Source organism: Parambassis ranga, chromosome 13 (genome assembly GCF_900634625.1).
Source record: "Parambassis ranga chromosome 13, fParRan2.1, whole genome shotgun sequence".
In the NCBI taxonomy this organism is placed as follows: domain Eukaryota; kingdom Metazoa; phylum Chordata; class Actinopteri; family Ambassidae; genus Parambassis; species Parambassis ranga.
Window position 1 is genome coordinate 16,697,233 of NC_041033.1, and position 25,847 is coordinate 16,723,079.

Here is a 25,847-nt window from a genome sequence, read left to right on the forward strand (position 1 = left end):
CAGAGCCCCAACCTGTCCACTTGTAATTATGAGCCTGGCAGGGTGCCTCGTGTTGTTGGTCCATGCTTTTGTCAGTTGTCCAATAAAAATACAGAGCAATGGTGCATCTCAACTTACTCTGGGCTCTCATGCCTGTGCTTGTATTTCACTATTTGGTTTTTACTGTCTGACAAACTCTAAATGTTTTATATGTGCTCCATTTGTAGCAGCCTTTAAACTAAAAAAAAACACTACTAATGTTTGAGCACCTCCCAGTTCTACCTGAGCGCTTGGCAGGCAGGTTGTTCACTATGTGATGATGTAACATCTACATTACCTTTGCACAGTATTGGAAACATATCATATACTGATTAATATTTAACCAAACAGTTCAATGTGCTTTTGAAGGAGAGTCATGAAACAACCTATAAAGTATGTTAATGAGTGAGAAGTTTGTAACACCAGGAAGCAATTACTCTCTGTTTTATGTTGTTACAATGAGCTCAATCAGTAAATCATTGTTGGTTGCAACAATGATAAACACAGCACTTAGAAAATGATGGGTGTTGAAACTATGAATGGCAGAGACATATCTTTGAGCTGCTATTCCAACAAAGATTACTGTGAAAAGACCCCATGTTTAACCTATAGGACTATGGACGACAGATTAGGACAGACATTAATCAATGTTGTAAGGCAATGACAGTCACATGGACAGAACATTCTGCCATTACGTTGTTTGGGCTGAAAGATAATTACACACAAACATTATAGTTTGAAGGGTAGTATTAAAAGGTGTTTTGAGCATACTCTGTATTGCAGTTTTGGAACATCTCAGTCTAACAGTCTAAACAGGGGCAATGAAGAGATTAAAACCAAGCAGATGACTAGCAGACCTTTGTAGCTGTTCACCTACAGCACCAGCTGCTTTTAAACTATCAGCATAGGCATAACAGATGTAAATAGTTTATATGTTTTATATTTCAGTGTTTTATTTGATTTGGAAGGCAGCTGTTATGTGCATGTCATACCAGAATCTAGGAATGCCACAATCGCATCAAATCAGCCACAGATGAACTATCCACAGAAATCTATTCAATTCTCATTTTTTAAATCACCTTACCAAATCTTGCATGTGCTACTCATAACCAAAGCAGCAGTCAGAATCTTGAGGTTTAATATTTCCACTGTGCCTCATGATCATGGGACTGGGTGTAGGAAACAACAGTGGATAAGCTCTTTATCAGTATGTGCCTATGCAACACTTCTGTCAAAAGGAATGTTGGCCTCTCACCCCGTTTCCACATGAATTTCTTCTGTTATCACCAGTCACAAGGACAAAAAAAGGCTACTTGAATTTAATTTCATAATATCTATCTAATATCTGTAACACATTTACATGTTATAAATGTTGGATTGGGCATCCATCACAGCCAGTGTTAGTTTTTAACAATCATCATACATTATGGCTTATACTCAGAAACATAAAAGCTTTGCTGATATGTCAACTCTGACATATTCAAACAAGAGCCTACTACAGGCACACTAGCAGGTCTGTGTGGCCATATTAAGCACTTAAGCACTGCTTAAGCCCTGCTAAAAGCAGCATATGTACACGCTCACAGTGACAATATCAACATGTGGACGTGTAGCACGTTTTGTTTCCCCTGTTCGCCATCTCTTGTTTGGCACGCTAGGAGTAAAACAACTGGTAATTAAAACTAAGCATGAAGCAGAGCAGAGCATGATAGTAAGATTGTTGTTTATAAAAGCATGTATCCATCCATCCAGTAGGTACAGAAGCTTCTCACTCGAAATGACAAATGTGAACCACAAGGTGGAGCGAGAGGGAAATCAGTCAGACTACTAGACAGGGAAGTGCAGGGTAACATGTCATTCTATTAAGTGGATACTATGATATTTTACTGGATAGATACAGAATTTGCTAGTGAAATTCTGTATCTATACAGTAAAATATCATAGTATCCACTTAATCAGTAAGATAAAACAAACATGGCCCACTGTTTTAAAAACATATACAGAGATCACTGAGTTGGTTAAAAACAGTTTAGATATCTATTAGAGAACATCAAGAGAAGGCAGGGTGGTTCAAGCATCTGGTTAGGATGGCCCTTGGGCACCTCCCTTTAGAGGGACCTGGGCTGAGACCACAAGGCTACATGGCTATGTCTGGGACCAGTTTGGGATGTCCAAGAAGAAGATGGAGGAAGCTGCTGGAGACAGCGAGGTCTGGGTGCCTCTGCTTCCCCTGTTACTAACATGACCCTGATGGACTAAGCTGTGGATAATTATTCATTAGAAAAACATTAGACAACACATATATGAAGAAAATGTATCACCACAGTTAACTCTACCAACCAACCTGCTGACACCCAACGTTAAGCACAGAGCACTTTGTAAAATAACAAAAATTGATTGCAGCTGGAGAATCAAAGAAATGGAACTGGATCTCTGGACCTATGCTATGAACTCTGTTGGAGTATCCTTGTTAGAACCCACACTATAACACAGGAATGACCTGAAGAGAGTCACTCACTGCAGACATCCAAAGAATTGTCCCACATTCCTTCTGAACGATGTTGCATGTCTGATCCACAGATAATGGAAAAAAAACTTAATTGAGGTTATTGCTGCCAAAAGATTTTCTAAGAGATTCTGACTCCAAGCATCGGTGAGGAATTAAAAGTATTTGCACCATATAACTGAGGAACATTGTGTCTTTCTTTCTTGTGCCATGAACAAAGATCAAGTGCTGCTGCTGCTGTTGCATCTTTCTTGCAAGGGTACATGCTCAACTTCTACACTAAAATTAGAATTTACTCATGGTTTGGTTTTTCTTCATAAGTAATTTAGGTAAGTAATTATTATAAATCCACTGATCAGTACAGCTGTAGTTATTGAACTCCCCAGCAGGTGGTGCTCTGTGCTAACTCAACCACTGACCATACTTCACAAGATATCGGAGTAGTTGTTGTGCTGTATCTAAATATCACACACATATGGACAGACTAATTCCCACAATAAGGCACATTTTGTTTTTGGCCAAAACCTCTGGACACAGCTACAAATATATATGCAATGTTTCCACATCGACATTTTTTATTATGACAACAATCGATTCAGCTGGAGAGCAAGACAAGATGCATCAGTATGGATAAAATTTCAGTTGAATTACTGCAATATAAGGATGAGTATTCTTATGCATTATTCAAACTATATTCTGTCTTTTATAGTGTATGTAAAATGCATTAGTAACTGCAGTTAGTATATGAACTCATAATTCTAGCAAAAGAACTTCCTCCAGCATTAATAAAGTTTTATCTTATCTTATCTTGAGACTTCCTGGTCTCAATAATGTTGAAAGGTGGTGTTGCTTTGCTGACCCCTAGAGGTGAAAGGTCAAAGGTGTGTAATGCAGCCTCCCTTGTGTTAGGCACTGGCTTATGTGTTCGGTTTGAAAGAACAAGTTAAACTAAGTATAGACAGATGCAGATTACTGGAACCATAGAGTTCATGTAAATACATGTTTGTTGCTTTGGTTGTGCGTGAAGTAAGTAGCAGGAAAAGAAAGGTGCAAAAACATGTAGTTACACAGAAACAGGTCATCATTAATGACTATAACACACTTTTAAATGTTCTCTTTTTTTACTCAATAGTTGGATTTCCACAGTCTGGCTCTTTGTCTGAGCAGAACAGATGGAAAAACTAGAGTTACGACACTAAAGACCCGAAACTAATCAGAGCAGACACACCTACATGTGCAAACATGATAATGGTGTTTTCACTTTATTTGCCTCATAATTTTGATTATATTTTACAGAAACGACCAAATTACAGTGAAGTATATTAAGAAGGAAGTGCAGTAACTATATGCTGAATCTAATACTGAAAAACTCCATCCTTGGCCGAGGGAGGGTTGAGTTAACAAGCACATCCAAGACATAACTGACAAGGTGAATCAGAGTGGTTACGGGAACCTCTCCCCTGAGATGAGTCGCTGTCTTTTTTCTTGTCAAGCTGCATGGAAAGAACACCTGAACACATTCATTCCTGTCACACAGTTCATTCATTCCCAGCTCTGACCCTTTACTCATCAAGTTTCAAAATGTCTCAGTTCCAGACAAAACAAAAGGTATTTTATTCAGAATCAGTAGGAGAAGAAAGTTCTTTCATAAGACTAGTTGGTACTCTAACTGTTCACACGATGTTCACCAAACATCATTTTTTTATTTGATCAACAAAGATTTAGCAGGTGCAGTGTGATAATATCATCAGTTTCAATCACTTATATGGCTCTCAAAAGGATAATAAGTCAGCAAAAAGTGAAGGTTTTGCCATTCTCATATGAAGGTGGAAACATGGAAGCTTGCCTTTGCTTTTCATTTCTGGCCTTTTATGCCTTCCTAAACTGAACAATCCAGCGTTATATGACTTATGTCAATCAATCAACTAAAACAAACACATACTGCTAGTGTTCAGCAATGCATAAGGTCATAGAGGATAACAGGCTGACTCATACCTTCCTGACTTCTGTGTCCTTTAAAAGTGAGATTTTTGGAAATGTGAAGCTGTCTGATTTGTTCTGGTGACAGAAAGCTTGGCCAGCCCAAAGGACACAGAGAAAATGGAAGACCTACTGGGTCTGAATGAAATCACTAAACACATGTTTGATTTTGATATCCTTTTGGCTTGATTTGATACACCATGAGATCACTCACTGCGGAAGAATGATTTAATTTACAGGTCCCTCACACACAAATAATATTTTAGCAGTGTACTTCGGGAATTTTGCAAGGAGTCCAGAACTAAATAAATATTACACTCTGTTTTGAGAATGGGAACTTTGTTCCGACATTTACATACACAGATGAAGAATATAAATGTAACCACAAAACAGCAAATTCTGTGTAGGTTGATAATGATAATGTTCTTTGCCTTAGCTGCATCATTGTATGGTCATCAGGTTCATCAGGTCATCAGTAAACAGGTTCCTGGAATCCACTCAGTGTGGAGAGATCTGTTGCTGTTTTTAATTTATAATATTTCCTATCTACAAATTAACTCACACATGTGTTCAGTTTTGATGTTTTTTATGTTTTTAGATGAAAGAGAATCATGACAACTAAAGAAAGGCACTAACAGCAGGAGCGTTAAATCCTGTAATAGCTTTAATGGAATGCACTGTTTTTATTGGGGGCCATTAGAGCCCAAAGGAGCTATAGGCATTGAAATGTGGGATAAAATGGTAGCAGGGGACGCTTTCGTTTTCACAGTCCCGGGTCACCCAGTCTGTGTTCTGGGGCATTAGATCAGAAACATATGTTGTCACGGTTCCTTCATTTTCAGTCAATGAGTCCCATGGCTGCAACCCCTGGAATCGCAGGGAGTTAGAGCAGCTAAACATGACAGGAATCGTCTCAGTGCACAGCAGTGGCCTGTTCTCTGTACTTTAGAGCCAATCAGCTCCAACAATAGAAAGACAGTAGATAACGTGCACCCAAAACACAAAGCTTATTATTTAAGCTTCACAAAAAGTGGCACCATTGTTATAACTTACGGTGATTACAAGACTAAAAAAGGTAAAAGTTTCTGTGTCTTCCTGTTTACAACTTGCTTCACTGCTTATCTGTTCTGGGGAGTGTGTGTTTTGGTCAACTGCATCTGTGTGATCAAGATAAAGATCAGACCGTTTGATCCGCTGCAGACAGCAGCCCGGGTGTGTGGCCAGTCCTTTTTTAATAGGGTTACCATGGTAACCTGATCACTGCAATCATAGGGATAAACAAAGCAGTAAACACATAGGTTTACAACTCTCTCAAATGACACCGTGTGTATTTATGGCATGTTTATACATGCCAGCATGAGGTCAGGCGCATTCAGAAACGCTAACACGCTTATAACCACAGGCCACAAACACACGACACAAGCACAAACATAACAATCCTTTTTTTTTCCACAAGTTTCCAACAACAACATCAAAATGATTAAAGAGGCCGATGGGACATTTTGACTAAACAAAATGCTTCACTCAGCAGAAACAAAGATAAAACTTTAAAAGAAAATATAAAATGACTTCTTCTCCCTGCAATAAAAATAAACTGGCATAAAAGCTCCAGGTGGCATTAAAGCAGGGATGCATAAAATGCATAAAGAGTATAAATTAACACAAATATTCTTCATGAGCAGCTACAGGAGTTGAAGATCTTGTCAAGTCTTGCATGTACTGTATTAATCAGCATGAATGCACCACAAACACGTCTTACAATGCAGGATGTCTATATGGTGCCAGATTTGTTCATCTATTATTGTATACACAAATCCTGAGGATTGCACATGTTCAGATTAATCACACATGTGAGTTTACAGACTACAATGTAGATCCATGACTAAAGAGAAAACCATGAAGGGTTTGACACAGAGACTGAGAAAGTTGGTTCTGGTTTAGATAACAAGTCAAGAGTTGAGAAATTTCCATCCATCCTAACCCACTTCGTCCAGTTGCACAGGGTCACAGAGAAGCTGGAGCCTATCCCAGCTGTCAATGGGTGAGAGGCGGGTCTCTGGCAGGGCTAACATAGAGACTTATAGGCAATTTATCTAACAAGCATGTCTTTTGTATAGTACGGTATGTTGGAGCAAACTGGAGCACCTGTTCTCACCACACAGGCATGGGGAGAACCTCAACCAGATTCATACCAGGAACCTTTTTTTCTGTGAGGTAGCAGTGCTTTAAGCGGAAGGCAAACTGATAGTTTCACAACACATGCCTGAGAAAATACTATTTACACAATAGTGTGACACTGTAAGTGCTACTGTATTTGTAAGAAACTACAGAATAGCCTCTACTTCCCCACATCCTCACACCCCAAAATAAACAAAACAGGTTTAAAGCCAGTGACTGGGTGCCGAATCCACCAGTTTTATGTCATGAGCTTACTACACAGTTTACCCTACTTCTGCCTGTGACAATACAGTGTGTCATGCATGTGCAGGAAGACATGTGTGGGTTTAAGGGTACAGGTATTAGAAACATGACAAAGTTAAGGAGAGTTCAGTAGAACACTAATTCAGCTTTACTATGTTGCAAGAGCAGGCTGCAGTATGAAGAGGAAAAACAGCGAAAGACACTGACAGCCGAAACATATTTAAAGCCAGAGTTTTGCCAAGGACACATCCAGCAGAACTACTTTGGCACAGGTTCTTCTTTTAAACTCTGTTTTTACTCAAAGGGCCAAAATCTGGTTTTGTTTTATTTTAAAGACTAAAATACTCACTTGTCCTCACATTGCAGTCATTACAATGAGAGGATCCTGTTCCTCTCAGAGCTGGAAAACAAAGATCCATCATAAAGTCATCAAGCAAGCTACTAAGAAGCTCCGCCATTGGGATCCTGTCATGAGCTCCCTGATGTGGCTTAGAACTCTTTTTCACCATCACTGTGATTTACATGCTTAATGACATGGATGACAGTCAGTGACATGTCCACAAATCAACCTTGACTAGGTCAATGCCAAAAAGATAAGACGATTCAGAGGAGCCTCAATAACAGAGTAAAAATAACACCAAATTCCAGTCTGTGACACACAGTGTGCAACAGAACTGCACTACAATATTGCAATATTTTTAGTTAGTGAGATATATTATAAAATATATGCAGAGATGTATTTATTAATAGAGGAATTTATGAATGAACTAAATGAAGCAATCATGAGTAAAATACTTTAAATATTTGTATCTCAGACACACTAAAGCAGAGTTTTTCCAAAGTTCACTTCATATAGAAACAATATTACCCCACAACACACACGCTCATGCAGATACACACACACACACCCGTGTTCTTGTGAAGAATAGGAATTTGTTAACTGTGACAGACTCTGAAGGTCAGTAGAGGTCATGTTTCTTAAAGCTGCAGGTGGTATCACAGCATGAGCATACACAAACACATTTAGCTTCATGGTGACAACAAGCTGATAAATGCCAAGTGAAATTTTAATGCAGTTTACAATTAGCATGATCTTCTTTGATTCTAATGTAAACAAATTTCTAAATTACAATTCAAAACACAGGATTGCATTATAGCAAGGGATCCAACAAATGTAGGTCACTATAGACCATGAATGGCTTAACTATTTGTAATATTTACAAACATACTGTACAAATCAAGGATATTAGTTTTGGGTAAAATGATTACAAACACCTAGTAGTAGTGAAAGGTATTGAAACTAAACAAGCGAGGCATCAAATAGACCCACTCATATATAATCTATCACACATGGTTTTAATCATAGCTTCTGCAAAGAGAGGTCAGTGCCCTGCAGGATACAGACAAGGAATTAAAGATGCTGGAAACATACCCAGTTATTTTTTTATCTCCAAATGATCAGCTCACTGGCAAATGTGGTTTGCAGATTATTTGTCCTCATGCATAAATAACTGACTAAAATAGTTGACTGTTGACCTCCAAGAGTGATGAAAGTCTGCAGACATGAGAGGAGAGATGGAGGCATAAACCCAACTCGAGCCTTGAACGAAGGAGATGGGAGTTTGTGTCCTGTGTTGTATCATTATTTCTTTACTTTAACCACCTAACCACCAAAATCATCTTCACCTGTTCTCATCAATATCTTAATAATGTTTTAAGAGACATTGCACATACAAAAGTGGCCTGCTCCCAAGTGTCCAGCACTTTGAGCCCAGACATAATCTGAGCTGCCACGTTATGACCCTAAAAGGCTAAAGGTCACATCATACTCACACCAGACAGCTGTTAACACATGTGACTAATGTTTCATTGGTTAGACATGTCAAGAGAGTTGGGCTGCTTTTGTCAGTACTGTGGAGAATCTATGGAACTTGAGTCATATTACTGAATGCCAAAAAAACCACTTAGGCGATCCCTCAGGACAATGAGGATATTTGTGACACACAGCATCGATGTATAATATATTAAAATGTAATATATATTAATAATTTAAGTTAAACATCAGTGTTTAAGGTGCCTTTATATGGTTAAGGAAATATAGTACATGTATATGTGCTCATGCCATCATCCTTGTAACCATGAATGGAGCAAACAACTGGTCTGTATATCATGTATATATATAGCTAATTTGCCCCCATGGCTTTTTGTCCTGGCCTTTTTCAATTTCCAAACATAAACTTATACAACAAAAAGTTTGTTCTGCCTCCCTTCATGTGCTGTATATACAAATTCACTTTCCTAGGGGGCCTATTCTTCTCTTTACAAACTGCTAAAGAAGTACTGTCTGTTTGTTTACAGCTCCATGAAACATACTGCTGGAGCCAGCACACCTGCAAACAGATGTTAAGACATATAAAGTTCAACAACATTGCAGACTAATGACTAATATTTTCACACATCAAAATGATGTGCCAGCTGACATGTAATGAAGTCAGTCTTTAATCCAAATAAATAGGTGCTGAAGCCACAACATTAATCCCTGTGGCAAAATTAAGTTGTAGTAGCAGCATATATGTAAATCCACTACTAGAAAAACGCATAAACTGTAGATATTTATTATGAGGAAAAACATGTCAAGGATGCAGAGAGTGTCTTAGGTAAGCTGATATTTTTTCCAAGCCACAGTATACCTGTCAATCACCTCCCACAGAGGAGGGCCCCAGTCATAACCAAGCAGTGAGTGTGAGGAACTGAGGTCAATGCTGTATGTGTCTACAGATTCCTCAGTGCCTCCCAGCTAGCTGTGACTTTTAACAGCCGACCTGCTCCTCCACACTCGATGTAGAGAGGAGAGGATTATTACAGCATTTCTTTTCGCTGTGTGTATGCAAACATAAGGAATTTATGCTGAATCAAAGTTATTAAAAACACCAGTGATTCTTCTTTACCCCCCAACACATCTTAAGCACTGTGGCTTGAAAAATAATAGAATAGAACAGCTCTGTCATCTGGAGCAAATTAAAGCCAAAGGGAAACAGTTCCCCTGGCGAGAAAAAAAGATGGACCTGGATCAAATTTGTGATCAGCAGAATCACAAACAAACAAATCATATTGCACTGGCCTCATAGTAATGCACATGCAAACATAACTCACATAAAACATGATGCAAGCTCTGCTCTTCTCATCCTCTCTTCTCCTCAACACTTTAAGCCTTTTATCACTTCAAGTCTCCATCTCTTAGAAGGAGCTTTACTCCTCAGTTATAACATGGATCAAGTCATAATTAATTCTAGAATAACTCTTCACTATTAGGAGATTATACCACTTCAGATGGGTTAGCAATGAAATCCTGTATAATTGAATTAAGAAGCTGGTTAACTGGAATCAAGTGCTGCTGTCAACAGGCCTCAGTGATGGTTCTAACAATAAAATATTAGGAGTCCTGCTAAAAGTCCTATTGAAGAGAAGAGAAGAGAAGAGAAGAGAAGAGAAGAGAAGAGAAGAGAAGAGAAGAGAAGAGAAGAGAAGAGAAGAGAAGAGAAGAGAAGAGAAGAGAAGAGAAGAGAAGAGAAGAGAAGAGAAGGTGTTGTTGTCGTCTACATGTGTTGGTGTGTTATCCAGATGTGCAAGTAAACAGTATCGATGACACAAGTCACGGAGCATGCCAACTTAGCCTGTGACCTGAAGGAACTTGTGAAAAGGACCCTCATCAATGCTCATTCCATGCAAATTACTAATCCAAGAACACATGCCATCTCTTGTTACTCTGTGGTTCCAAAACACCTGAAACAATACTGCACACTACATTATAATCATTGACAGAAATGGATTATTAGACCACATTCTAAATAGTTAACTGAACCAACTGCTGAGCACCACAGCCCATGAAATTCCCAAAGGTTTACAGCACTCAAATTAAACCAAACAAATTAAAAAAACTCGGTAATTCAGTTCAAGTGTAACAGCTTGTGTGTGTCTGTGTGCAAGCGTCAGTGTCCAAAATGTGTGCCTGTTAATTGTTTTTTAAGTGTGGATGTGGTGAGCCAGGAGCTTTGTGACTGGGAACATGCTGTAGTGCTTGGGAGGCAAAAACACACATGGTGTCATTTAAAGCTGAGTTGAGCTACGGCTTGATGGTCACAGTGAACAATGTTTACAAGTCAACGAGTCAGATATGTTGATGGTGACAGTCACAAAGAATACCCCCCCAAAGAAGACATGCAAACTTAAAGTTGGAGATCTGTCAGTTGCTCCGTTGATGCCATCTACTGACACATGTCAGATTATCTCACTAAAAGGTCCAGATGTATGCCAAAGAAATCTGATGTTCTGTGTGACACTATAAGAAATATGTTTCCAGCTGACTAGCTTGTGGCACAGAAAACAACAGAAAACTATCACAGCTGTGCAGAAAACCACGTGGAGTTTTGAACAACACACTTAGGGGATAATTCCTGAAATTAGCTTTAAAAATCTGTAACATACCTGATACGTGAGAAAATAAAAGAGAAGTCTACACCAATAGAGCATTTGGAATTCAGTAAACCATTTATCAAAAATGGATAAAACAAGAAACCCAGTCTCTGGAATGGTGGTTGGTTTGTGGCCTATTTGACAGGAAAGAAGAAAGTAAACTGCCTATTGACATAATCTGAAACACATTTCTGTCCTTGACCATCTTGGTTGAATTGTGCTTTCATCTGGCACAAACACTTTAACAGTGTGTGTGTGGAGTAGCCAAGCTTGGGGCTGTCCTCCTACATATCCTGTCCAATTTTACTCTTAAGCAGCTTAGATCAAGTGATACTTAGAAATTATTAAGGGGCTATGTAATAAATGTCATCACAGAAACATATATATTCATTATTAAAAATGTGCTTCAGTGCAAAACAATTTTATGACCACCTGTAAATACTTAATCAGCTAAGACAACTATTGTTGTCGTGGCAGCAGGTAGTAATTCCACTTTTGTCCCTGGCAAATCAAGTTTTTTTCCCCTTATTTCTGGCCTTAGTCTGTCTGATCAGCGGTATTTCAAGCAAACTCTCTTCTTCAGTATTTCATACTTGCTCTGGGATTACATTACAGCAGATCACAGGGGGCGGAGGAGTGCGCGCTTTGCAGCATCTATGCAGCAGCGAGGCGCACGCAGAGAAATGACTGATCCGTGTGCGCTTCGGACACAGTGCGCTCATCTGAGGGATCAAACTGGAGAAGTACTGAAACTCATTCTGGACTTCAAACACTTCCATTAGGATTTTTGCATTCTTATATGCGAAGAAAAACTGTTTTTCCACAGAGGGGTAAGGGATACAATAATGCATTTATTCCCGTTGAAAATGTCTGTAATGATTACGGTTTTGGATGGGCACGTTTACGCACCTATATTTGCGTAACTTTGCAAGTAGTCTATAAGTTTTTGTGACTTATTTAACCATGCAAATAAAATTATCAGCAATGCACCATGCAAATAAAAATCTAACTTTTGTTCAGGTGGGTTTCATTGATGGTTTAGGACAGAGTTGTTCCCCGTGCAGCTGAAGCCACACCGCTGTGCATAATGAGCGTGTGTGCCTGCAGCGCCCCTTACCTGCTGAGGTGGCTGCTGAAGGCTCTGTTGTTTCTGGCTGCTGTGCTGCCGTCGTGCGCTGTCGACTGTCCAAAGCCATGCGTCTGCTATGTTTCCACGGAGGTGCACTGCACCTTCAGATACCTGAGCGCGGTACCTGACCACATCCAGCCAGCTGTGGAAAGAATTAACCTCGGGTAAGTGTTTGCTTTCCTTCCAGCTGACAGCAGATTGGAGAACTGCACTAAACTCAGAGGAATAATTGCATTGATTGATTTAAACCACAGACATGTCAGCAGGAATAACATTACACTACAAAGACACCGTTGTTAGCCACTTTATGGCAGTTAAAAAAATGATTTCAATTCAGATTTAAATTCGTGACTTTGGAAATTTAATTAAATCATTTAATCAGTCCAGAGGAGTCACTGTCACTTCACACAGTTTGACCTCTTGCCAGAATTAACACAACTGTTAATTGTGGTTGTACTAATGATTCCCTCTGGGAGTTCCACTTCCAGTTTCACTGTGCAACAGGTCACCAGAACACTATAATTACTAACAACTGAGATTTTACTGGCTAAATATAAAATCAGAAACAGAAGGGAAACATAGTTGATCTCTATTGAAATTGTGTCAGATTGTTCTGCCAGTTCATCTGGTGTTAAGGAAGATGTGTTTAGGGTTACCACCATAGTCCAACCCACATCACACATGCAACAGAGCACAGTGAAGTACATTGTTTAATAAAAATATTATGAATATCTGACGGATATTATTACTAAATATTGTTTTTTTCCTCATTAAAGATTTCAAAAGGAGTAATAATTTCACTTCTACTGAGAATCTATTTTGAAAGTCTTGACCAGAACTGTCAGAATGCTATATGTAAGCAATATATTTTGACAGCCAGCTCCAGCCTAGTTACCTTGCCAGTCACATAGTGATGTTGGAGAATCACTCAGCTGCTTAGTGAGTCCAGTCTTACAGATAGACCACAGCTCCACTACATTGAACTGTACATGGAAACAGTAGTCTTTGTATTTGTCTCTGTGGAGGCCACTGACATCTGAATGACACTGTGTCACCTGGCTGGCAACCCGGCAGGTTGAGAAACTGAAAACTGGTAACCAGCAGCTAAATTTCATAATAAAATACTTAATATGCTGTTACCTGTAATAGTGTAGCTCATATTTCAGATGAAAGCTGTTCATGATAAAAGATTGCAGTTGCCCACTTGTAGTTAGTAGTCCTAACACTGATACTAATATGTCAATATAAAAGGCAATAATTACCCATGTCTGATCAATAAGGATATTTTTATTTATTTATCATGACAATATGGAAACGTGCAGACTGCACTCGATTGGAATGAATTGTGGTATTATAAAATAATTACTAGCCTATATTCAACCTGTAAAGAGTAGATGGCACATCTGTAATTAGGTGTGGTAAATACAAGTATCTAGTCAAAATGATGAGCAATAGCCAAGTCTGTCTCATTTCTCTCTTACTAGGTACAACAGTATAGCTGTCCTGGGAGGACATGATCTCTCAGGGCTCGAGAACTTGGAGATGTTGATGCTGCATAGCAACACTATACACAGTATTGAAGACGGGGCCTTTCAAGACCTCAAGTCTTTACAGGTAAAATCGTTTGTCTATCTTTAGTGAATAAACTACTGTGTCAAAATTTTGAACTTGCAAAGCTAATTGTTAAATCATCAGCATCACAAATTACAGACTTCTACTCATCTACTTCTCTCTTCTACAAAAGAAATAAAAGCATGACTTCGCAATGAAAGCCTTACTTCAGGACATTTATTGTGGAACCATTTGTATTAGATTTGTATTTACTTTATGGAAATAATCAGGAATTTATTACTTGCATGTTACCAAAAAACTAATGACAAACTTAATGATGTATCTAAAAAAATACGTTGTTGACAAGATGGTCTTATATTTCCACTGTTTTGACAGATATGCTTAATGTCTCATCCATGTTCTCACAGGTTCTGAAGATGTCATATAATAAAGTAAAGGAGATCAAAAAAGAGACGTTCAAAGGCCTGGACAGCCTGCAGAGACTCCAAATTGATCACAACCACATTGAGTTTATAAGCCCAGAAGCTTTCTACGGCCTGAACAACTTGCAACTAGTGCATCTGGAGGGTAACTACCTCCAGCAGCTCCATCCAGATACATTCATCACACTAAGGCACAGTCAGGTTTTCAAGGTTTCTTCAGTTAGAAACATCCACCTGTCAGACAACCTCCTGACGACTCTGCCTGCAGATATTTTCTCAGGCTGCAGTCAGTTAGAGAACCTCTTCCTTCATGGAAACCCCTGGACATGTGATTGCCGTATGAGGTGGTTCTCAGCATGGGCACAGAGAAACACAGGTGAGATGTGCATGTGTGCTTTGGCACATTCTTAAAACACATGAAGATGTGTTAGGCTGTAATATGTTTACAAGCTTAGATAAACCTTTTTTTTCTTAGAGGGATCTGTCTTAATTTGTTCCTATTTTATTGATGCTAAAAAGGTCAGTCTGATCCAACATTTTGTAGCAGCTTTAAAAAAACACATATGGTAATGCTGTACTATTACTTCAATTCATTATCCTATTCATTTTATTTATGTTTTTCTTCAAGTGCATTTTAAGTGTATTGGATCCTATTTCAAGACAGCACATAAATCTTGGAGAAACATCCATGGCGACAGAGATCATATCGTATTCTCATTACAAAGACTACAGAAAAACAAAAATTATACCTTTTATTTATGACTTGGCTAAAACAAAGGTCAGCTCATATGTTACAAATCTGTATGGTGATAATAATCTCTCTGGTTCACACATTTTCTGACTAGTTTGGGTTTAGCTTGCCTACAATGTGAAAACTGTAAATGTTCTTGACTTCCATACAGCCAACGAAATGCTACACCTCTTTACAATTGTTTGCAGGCGTGCTGAAATGTAAGCGAGACAGAAGATATCCGAGAGGCCAGCTGTGTCCTGTTTGTGAAAATCCTGCCTCTTACCACAACAGAGGTCTATCCCTCCTCCACAGCGATGCTTTTACTTGTACCAAACCTTGGATTCAACCACATCTAAAGCAAAGAAACATCAGTCTGGATGAAGGGAACTTCACCCCACTTTCCCCAAAAGATTTCACTGCCCCTTTAGGTACTATACAAATGAACCTAACTGACCAGTTTCACAAAGATGCCAGTCTATCCTGCATTGTCCAAAGACCTACTGATTTTCAGGACCTGACACAAACCTTAGAGCAGGAGGAGGGAAACAATGTCACTGTGCTCACTACGGGCATAACTACATATCTGGTGTGTAACATTAACTATGAACACATCCAGCCTGTATGGCAGATCGTAGCCACCTACAGTGACTCTCCTGTGAGGCTGGAGAGAGGTCTAATGCTGACCAGAAGCCCAGAAATGGTGTACAGGTATAATCAGATAAAAACAGTGGATGGAGAGGAAGGACTTTATACACAAATAGAGGCAGACATTAAAGCATCCCCTGCATGGTTAATGCAGGGAGAGGTGAGTTTCCAGCTTGATCGCACTACTACCACTTTCTCTACTCTGCACATCAAGTACCAGTCTGTGGTCAACCTTCGTATGGACAACACAGCATCTAGAAGGGACCACTATTCCTGGACCATGATTAAGAAAGATAATCAGACCAAGACTGAGCACACTGTACTTACAGGTAAGAATCAAAAATTAATAGTTGCTATGACATTTCACTGTCTAAATCCATGCTTAACTAATATTTTGATTGATGCATTAAAATATAATAATATTTTTAACATAGGTGGTGTTGCACAATTGCATTGTCAAGTGGAGGGAGAGCCAAAGCCTCTGCTGGAGTGGATTTTACCAGATGGAAGTAAAGTCAGAGCTCCTTTCTCCAGTGAGGACAGAAGGATTGTGATCACTGCTGAGGGGAAGCTCACTCTTCTGGGTGCAGATGCCTCTGACACAGGTCTCTACTGGTGCATTGCTACAAACTATCTGGATGCAGATGCTCTTGTCTTTCGAGTGACAGTTCTGTCCCCTGATGTGGAAGAAGCTGAGGTCAATGGTGTCCAACTTACAAAGCCACTGGGTGAAAGTCTGGTTTTGGACTGTAGCTCCTCAAGGACCACCAACGCCTTGGTAACATGGATTCTCCCTGACCATTCAGTACTGGATAAGTCTCAGGGAAACAAAAAAGTTTACGAAAATGGAACGCTGCTAATTATGGGTCTCACAGAGAGGGATCGAGGATTTTATAGATGTTTGGTTGCTAATCACCTGGGAGTTGACCTGCTGGTGTCTCAGGTGACAGTGATTGGAGAAAGACTTGAGACAGCACTTGATAGTGAGGGGTCAGGAATGGTAATGGAGGTCAAGATGGATTCTAGCTTGTCAGAAAACATAGTCAACCTCAATGAGATCCCCTCCTCGAGTCCTGTTGACAGGACTAGTCAGGAATCCAGGACCATCACCTCAGATCGACCTTACCCCAGGCATAGGTCACAGGGGCGAGGTAGACTGGGACAGAGAAGACGAGGGTCAATCCACAACAGACATATCTGGAGTACTAGGGTCTTTGATAAAACTTCCAGAAAAGTAGACCCCAAGAAATTTGCAGAATTTATGAAAAGGGCTCAAGATGGATCAAAAATAAAGACTGACACTCAGAATGAGAATGTAAAATATGAAGACTCACTCTCTGGTGATAATGACATTGGCTCTGGTGAGAGTCATGATGAAGATCATCTCATTATTGTCAACCGAACCACAGATATATTCAGCCACAACAGACAAACTGAAACAATAACAATCACACAAGGAGAGGAGGACCACATAATAGCAACAACAGGAGTGCCTCAAACTCTTGGCATTGAAAATACAAACACGCCAACAACAGAATCGTATATGCAGTCAGACTCTACACTAGAGATATCCTCATTCACACATGTGCCAGATTTTGTTGAGAAAGAAGAGTTTAATGCCCTGGAAAAAAACAGCAAGCCACCCTCAGTCACACTCCCAGTCACTGTTCAACTAACTGTGAGAGACAAATCACAAGAAACCCAGCTCCAGTTTTCAGGAGAATCACCTGCTGAGGCAGAGACATCCACAGAGGCAGCGCTTTTATTTACTACAGACCCGAATGTTACTCCAATGAGGGACGGACCAGACCCGGTGGAGCTATTCATCCACACAGACCCTGAAAGCCAGACAACATTCACAGCAGTCACCACCACTGAGAGGCAGCAGGATAAGATCACCTTCCACACCACCCAGACAATAAAATCCCCACGCCTGCCCGCAGGATCCACTATCATTTCCCAGCAGCAGATCCATATCATTCCTCATAAGAATGGCAGGGGGCAGGGCGGCAGGAGGACCTTTCAAGGCCGCAGGAGGATCATTAAGCCCAACAAGATCACTGACATACAGTCATTCATAAATAGATTCAAACAGCCCACAGTAAGGAAGGAGGGGAATGCCTCAGTGCCATACAGAATTGAACTGACCACAGGTAAGACACCTTTTGAAATCAGACATGATTCAGTTTGAGTGTTTAGTTTGTTTATTATCACTCATAATCTTTTGTTTTCAGACTGTGACTGTGATGAAGACAAAAAGAAGACAGCGACCACTGATCTGCAGGTGGTCACACCATCCAGTCCATCTTTACACAAAACAGACAGGCCTACTTCTACACAAAAAAGAGATAGATCTGAGGTGTCCATTAAGTACATAACTTCTACTGATGCCCCAGAGTTTAATCCTACTATTGATCCATTTTTGACCACAAATAAAGAGCTATCAGCCTCCACAACAACCACTACCACAACAACCTCTAAAGTTATTCGTGGAAGAATTCCGTGGAACAGGTTGTTTGGAGGGAAAGACAGAGAACAGATACTAAGCAGACTAAAAAAGCCATTTACCACCCGTAAAACCTCAACCACAGCCGCAACTACAGCAGTGACTCTCACTACGACCCCTCCTGCACTGCCCACTACCACTGCAAACTCACTGGCACTTCCTGAGACCATGGCCCCATCCAGACACATACAAAACAAAGAGAGTTCATTAGATGATGACTATGGAGAGTCATTCTCTGCAGATTTTCAGTTCACCACACTGGGACCCACTGTCCACCACATAACTACTACCAGTTCATCTGATTACTCCAGGTCTTCTAGTACTGCTGAAACACCACCAGAATTACAGACTCTACCCTCCCCACCAACTGTCAAACCTCCTTCAGTTGAAAATCCTGATCAAGCAGTATATTCTGGGTCTGGGGGATTACCTGACAATTTGCTTATAATTAGACAGAGGCCTGGTGGCAGAAGAGGTTGGCAAGGTCGAAGAAAGAGGCCTTTTATGGGTAGGAGACCCTTAAGGAAACCTGGGATCACTAAAGTCCATGCTTCTCCTACAACTGAAGCTTCACCTACACAGGTAACAAGTATGAAAACTACAATGGAGACAACCACGCAACTTCAACAGACTGATTCTCTCTTCAGTCCTCAACACACATCATCAAGGAAACAAGACAGAACCACAGTACCTGTTTTCATAGAACAAACTTTAACAAAGGAGGAGACTGACTTATATGAGGAATTTGAATGGACCTCTGGCAGTTCATCAACCTATATAACCACCAAGACACCCTTGATTACCTCAGCCACATTTAAGCCTACCACTGCTTTGGTGCGAGCTACCACAAAAATTCCTTTCACTACAGCTCAGACCCACATTGTCCACAGCAACATCAGACCACCAACCCAGAGAAACGATGGTGACACCACTCACAGGCCACCTTTGGGGAGGGTCAAACCTACGGGGCGCAGCAACAATGTCAAAGGTGGTGCAGGCAATAGCCTTACTTTTGAAACCATGACCATCCTTACAGCTGAACAAGGATACACTACCAGGTCCCCAGCAACATACAATACAGACATACATGACACCATATCTAGTATTTATAATCCTGTCACCAGCTACGAAGCTACCAGTGCCAATACCGCTGGCTTTGAATCCACTACAAAGGTGATAACAAGCAAACCCAAAATAGTTGGGGGAAATGCAGCCAGCTTTACTGTTTTGTCAACCTCAGATGCTTTCCTTCCCTGTGAAGCTGTTGGAAACCCACAGCCAGTTATAAGTTGGAAACGCTTCTCTTCAAGCACAGGTATAAACCTCTATACATGGGACTCAATAACATTGCTAGTGTTGAATGTTTTTAAGTCGTGTTTCTTGTTCTCTGCTTTGTCTGTCCCATAGGAAGCACCATTACCATTAAGGGGAGGATGGGCAAGTTTGCAGTGTTGAGCAATGGCACGCTGTCTATCCAGAATGCCAATATTAAAGACCGGGGCCAGTACCTGTGCCTAGCCGAGAATGGTCATGGATCAGATAAACTTCTTGTCACCCTCTCTGTGGTGGCCTACCCTTCCCGCATCCTTGAGCAAAAAATGCGTGAGATAAAAGTTCATGCAGGAAACACAGTGCAAATGAAATGTAAAGCAGAGGGCCGGCCCATGCCTATGATATCTTGGATCTTGGCCAACCGGACCCAAGTGAGAGGTCAAAACACAGAAAAGGGAAGGGTATCAGTATCAACTGACGGGACTCTGGTTATTGAGGATGTGTCTGTTTATGACAGAGGACACTACAAATGCATTGCCAGTAACCCAGCTGGAGCTGATACAGCTACAGTCCAACTGCAAGTGGTGGCAGCTCCACCAGGCATCATTGAGGTGAAACGACAGCAGCTGCAAGTCAGCCTAAGCCACAACTTGTGGCTACCTTGCACAGGTTACGGCACCCCTCAGCCTACTATTCATTGGGTCCTTCAAGATGGGTCAGTGGTACAATCCAACAGGCCTGTCACTGATATGAGGATATCCATATATGAGAATGGAACACTTCACATTAGGGATGTAACTCAAGGAGACGGTGGTAAATATGAATGTATTGCTACCAGCTCTACTGGCTCAGAGCGAAGGGTGGTGACTCTGACAGTTGAAACACAAGTGTCTGCACCACTGATAGTGCAGACATCCCAGCGCTTGACAGAGTTATCCTTTGGGGATCAGCTGAGCCTAGACTGTTCAGCAACAGGAGATCCGAAACCTAGGATCATCTGGAGGCTACCCTCTAAAGCTGTTGTGGATCACTGGCACAGGTAAGAAATACCTTGATCAGTGATGTAAAGTATACTAAAGAACAGGTAAAGGCAAGTACTTCTAACTAAAGTATCAAGTTAGCTAACATAAATGTTTTGACAGTTTAAAAGTTGTACAGATCAAAATAAAATGATTGATTTTCATTTGAGAATTAGGGTTAGTATTTACTTTCCATTAATACAGAAAGCAATCAGTAAAATTAGTAATGATGCATCTGAACAATACAACTGAGAAGTGGAAAATTTTGTGTTGGTAATGTTGGTAAGAAATGAAATTAAAGAAACAAATTATTAAAGTTAATGTTGTTGAATTGTGATTTGATTTTCTGCCCTGTATTCCTCCAGGATGGGCAGCAGAATTCAGGTCCTGGATAATGGCACACTTATTGTTCACACTGTGGGCGATAAAGATGCTGGTGACTACCTCTGTGTGGCACGAAGCAAGATTGGTGATGATCTTCAACTAATGAGGGTCCGTGTATCAATGAAGCCAGCCAAGATAGACCCTAAGGTCTACAGCAAGAAGCAGGTAACCTATGGAAATGACTTAAAGGTCGACTGTAAAGCATCGGGAGCACCAAAGCCAGAGATCTCCTGGGGTTTACCAGATGGTACAGTGGTCAACAAGGCTCTACAGTCTGATGCCAGCAGTGGAGGAGGACGAGCGCGTCGCTATACTCTGTTCGACAATGGAACTCTTTATCTGAACCAGGTATTCTGCAGCATACACCATACGTCTGTGGCAGACATATGAAAAACATAATTAAAAGTTTTACATGCTATCATCTTTCCCCAGGTTGGCATGTCAGAGGGAGGGGACTACACCTGCTATGCTGAGAACCAGGTTGGAAAAGATGAAATGCACGTGCATATCACTGTGGTAACAGCTGCCCCCAGGATACGTCCACAAAGCCAGACCTACGCCAGGGTGAAGCCTGGGGGAAACATCCGCTATGACTGTGAAGCAGTTGGGGAGCCCAAACCCAAGATCCTGTGGATGCTTCCCACCAATGATGTAATAGCAGCATCAAATGAACGCTACTTGATGCATGTGAACGGCTCTCTGGATATCAGGGATGTGACGGTAAATGATGCAGGGGAGTATGTCTGCATGGCTCGAAACCCTGGTGGAGAAAACAGAAGAGTTTACAAACTTGACATAGATGGGAATCCACCAGTGATCAATGGCTTCCGGCAGAACAGGACAGTAATTAAGGATGTAGCCACAAAATACTCTAGAAAACTGATAGACTGTAAGGCTGAGGGTACTCCCACTCCCACTATCACTTGGCTTATGCCTGACAATATCTTCCTGGCGGCACCATATTTTGGCAGCAGGATTAATGTCCACCATAATGGAACACTCGAGATCCGTAATGTGCGGCCTACTGACACAGCAGAGTTCATTTGCATGGCTAGGAATGATGGAGGAGAGGCAGTAATGGTGGTGCAGCTGGAAGTTACCAATGTGCTCAAAAGGCCAATCTTCAAGAACCCCTTCAATGAACGAATTGTGTCTAGAATTGGAAAAACCACTGTTCTGAACTGCTCTGCTGTTGGACACCCAGAGCCACAGATTACTTGGACTTTACCGAATGGAACACGGTTTACTAGTGAACCCAAACTAGGCTCTCGCTATCATGTCCAGAGCGATGGTACTTTAATCATATACAATCCAAACAGCGAAGATGCTGGGAAGTATCGATGTGGTGCAAAGAACTTTGTGGGTTATATAGAGAAACTGATCATTTTGGATGTTGGTCAGAAGCCCTACATTCTGACTAGGCCAAGGGGAATCATACGTGGCATGTCTGGGGAATCACTCTTCCTTCACTGCCTATCTGATGGAAGTCCCAGGCCCAGAATCTACTGGACCATTCCTGGTGGCCACACTCTTACTCGGCCTCAGGTCATCGGCCGCTACCAGTTGCTAGACAATGGTACTTTAGTTGTTAAGGATACTACTCTCCACGACAGAGGAAACTACATCTGCAGAGCTCAGAACAATGCTGGGGAGGCTGTGCTCACCATCCCTGTTGTTATCGTTGCTTATCTTCCTAGAATCACAACAGCGGCACCTCCCACTGTGAGAGCAAATATCGGGACACCTATCCAACTTAACTGTGCTGCTGTTGGGGCTCCTAAGCCAGAGATCACATGGGAACTTCCTGATCATTCAGTTTTATCCACAGCAGTAAAAGAAAGGCCTATGGGGAGAGAGTTGTTAAACCCTCAGGGCACACTCATCATCCAGAGGTCCACAACTTCAGACTCTGGCACATACAAGTGCCTGGCCAAGAACCACCTTGGTACAGACTCAAAGGTCACATATGTAATTGTACTGTGAGAAATGAGCATAACTGAGGGAGGACAGTAACTACAAATGTAAACAGACACATAGTTAGTGTACACTGTGTCTGTGTGATCTGACGTGTGGATTTGTGATGCTCAAGGCTTGTGGAATATTATTAAAAGAACTCACATGGACTCGAAAAATAAACAGAGTAGAGGAAGAAAAAGGGAACAGACATTTTAAAGTCAAAAACCTTTTTTAACTGGAAATCTCAGCCTGGAGCTAAAAGTTGTTATTATAACTTTGGAACTGGGGGTCTGGAATTTCATAGGTGTTTCCTTATGGGAGCAAAAGGGCCAGCGCAGAGAAAAGTGATTTCTCTGACCAGGCGCTGGGTGTAGTATCACTTGACAGGATTTATAAAAAAAATTGTGTAACAGATTGAAAAAAAGAAAAAAAAGTTCCCAAGAGGGGATTAATTCCCTCTGCACATTTTCCAGAGGCCATTGCTGTCATAACACATTGCTATGTTGCTTTACAGCAAATGAAAAAGACAACAGGAAGAGTATAGTGTGAAATGTATTTTCAAGGGCAATTCACTGAATTTTACATTGGAAGAAGATAGGTTTGTTGAAAAAAAATATATGGCTTGTTTTACACTGGACACACAGTATCTACATGGGCAATACAGTGCTGTCTTACAAGAACCGCATCAGCTTTTTATGTTTTATATGTTGCTGATAGTTTAAAACATATTTCTTTCATTTACAGCACAATACAGTAAACACAAAGACACACTCTCAGCTATTGTGTTGTACACAAGAATTTTCAGTAATGTTATACATTATGCTTATCTGTATTAATACAGTATGTGTTTATCTATTTGTAGTATCTACTTTATCAAGGTTTGGGAGAAAAGTAAAGATTAAAAAGTAAATATAGCTTGTGTGCTTTAGTGTTTTTATTTCCAACTGTTTGAAGCTATTTTAAAAAGACATTTCACTGGTCTCTATATTGTCAAAGGACATGATAAAAGGAGTTAACGCACAAAACACTAAGAGCCAGTCCGTCTATTCCAATAGCTTCATTTTTTAAAGAAAATATAGACACTTTATGGCCCAGCACTGTGGTGTAAAGAAGGTCATTGAGATTACGCAGTTGTACCTTACATCAGGAGAAAGCTAGGGGTCTAGCTGTTGTAGAAATCTACCAGACACACACAGTTCTAACTTTCCAGCTGTAAAAATAGGTCCTCACCCCAATGTGCAGGACCCACAGGGGAGCCACAGATTTTTGTTTGTGATTAAGTACTGATTTCATTGCCCACCTAAAAAACTGAACTGAGAGATGGAAAAAGAGACTAAATGTGTGTATATATATATATATTCTTTTTTTCTTTTTTTTTGCTTCAAAAGAAAGAGTTAAAAGCCATTTTATCCAAAGATATGTCCAAAGAGCAACAACTGGAAGCAATTCCTTAGTAAATTGCATCAATTGTTGATGCACATTTAATGGGCAAAGAAATTCACCCATGTATTAGTGTGGAAAACAGGACAGAAAACTGAAAGCCCTAAATGATCCTGATGAAAAGATTGCTCTTCCTGGAGTTATTCCACAGGACATCATCAATTTACAGTGACCTTCATTGCCTCACAGCTGTATTTTAATGGGAGACCTAAGTGTTCACCAGTTAGTCTTCAAGTGTTTGTTCCAATAAATCCATTTTTTTAGAACGTTTTTTTCCAAAGTTCAGAGCCCGTCTGGAGCAGTGTGATATGACCCAGGCCAGTATGGGAAAAGGGGGAATTGTCCTCCATAAACTTTGGAATGCAGGATACTTGCTCCATGATGTGAGAGAAAACTGCTTTCATATGTGAGCTGGACTACAATTAAACACAAATCCAAGCACCATATTCTTTATATATGGCACAACAATGTGAATGACAGTTCATAACTCACAGCATGTGCCCTCTGTGGATGGTGAAGAGTTTATTTGTTCAGTTCTGGTTTTGCAGTTCATGTTTGGGGGGGTGATGGGAGTTTACCTTCCACTGACTTGGATATTTATGAGGATTTTAAACATGTGATTTTTCCATTTGCTTCTTTCCTCTTGGATGTTTAAAGGATTGCAGCTGAAGTCTGCACATTAAAGAAGTTTTATAAGGAGCTACTGAAAGAAGCAGAGTGTGTCTGTTGTACTGTGTGTAACCTTATCTTCACCTGGTCAAATATACTTTGCCTCTGAACCCACTTTCTGGTCACAGCTATTAAAGCTAGACAACATAAAGACTTTCACTACCATATCCTGGAAAGAATAAACACAACCTGTTGTAGGTTGAAGTATGACCACTCCTAGGCCACCTCAGAGATTGTGGAAAAACAAGATAGATCTGCACAGAGTCAAATGACTAAGTGCGAAAATTGTCCTCATTACCATCAGTCCACCTTTGAGAAAAATAAGTTCTACAGCCAGCCAGCAGATTGTGAAATCTTTTTTTAATCCATGATCATTATGCAACTACCAAAGTCATATCATTACTGAGTATTCTGACTCATTCAGCAATGCAGTTCATCTTCCCTCTTGAAACCAAAGATGAGCTATATTTGTAACTTTTAGACACAACAATCAACTGTGTCCAGGCATAACCCTTAAACTAGTGGTCCATTGTCACAGCCACACATTAAGGGCAGCACAGGTGCAGCTTTTATGACTGTAGAATACTATCATAATATATAAAGTGGGACTTTGATACGATTTGTAACTGAAAAAGGCTTTTCATGCAGCTAAACAAATTTTAACCCAATGTCTGTACATTAGTAGCGATTATTATAAACCTC

General features: G+C 40.5%; 1 protein-coding gene across 1 annotated transcript; it reads left to right on the forward strand.

The window, feature by feature from the left end:
- Positions 1 to 12,099: 12,099 nt before the first annotated feature.
- Positions 12,100 to 24,431, forward strand: igsf10 (immunoglobulin superfamily, member 10). The gene is made up of 10 exons (XM_028420550.1): positions 12,100 to 12,228; positions 12,419 to 12,691; positions 14,012 to 14,141; positions 14,507 to 14,897; positions 15,461 to 16,228; positions 16,334 to 18,052; positions 18,134 to 19,720; positions 19,813 to 20,716; positions 21,062 to 21,428; positions 21,513 to 24,431. The coding sequence occupies exons 2-10, from the start codon at positions 12,486 to 12,488 to the stop codon at positions 23,061 to 23,063; spliced, it is 7,623 nt and encodes a 2,540-aa protein (XP_028276351.1). The 5' UTR covers positions 12,100 to 12,228; positions 12,419 to 12,485; the 3' UTR covers positions 23,064 to 24,431.
- The last annotated feature ends 1,416 nt before the right edge of the window (positions 24,432 to 25,847 follow it).

Coding starts and splice junctions, on each gene's coding strand:
- igsf10 (XM_028420550.1), top strand. CDS start 12,486: ATGAGCGTGTGTGCCTGCAGCGCCCCTTACCTGCTGAGGTGGCTGCTG. Junction 19,721..19,812: donor ACGCTTCTCTTCAAGCACAG/GTATAAACCTCT, acceptor TCTGTCCCATAG/GAAGCACCATTACCATTAAG. Junction 20,717..21,061: donor GTTGTGGATCACTGGCACAG/GTAAGAAATACC, acceptor GTATTCCTCCAG/GATGGGCAGCAGAATTCAGG.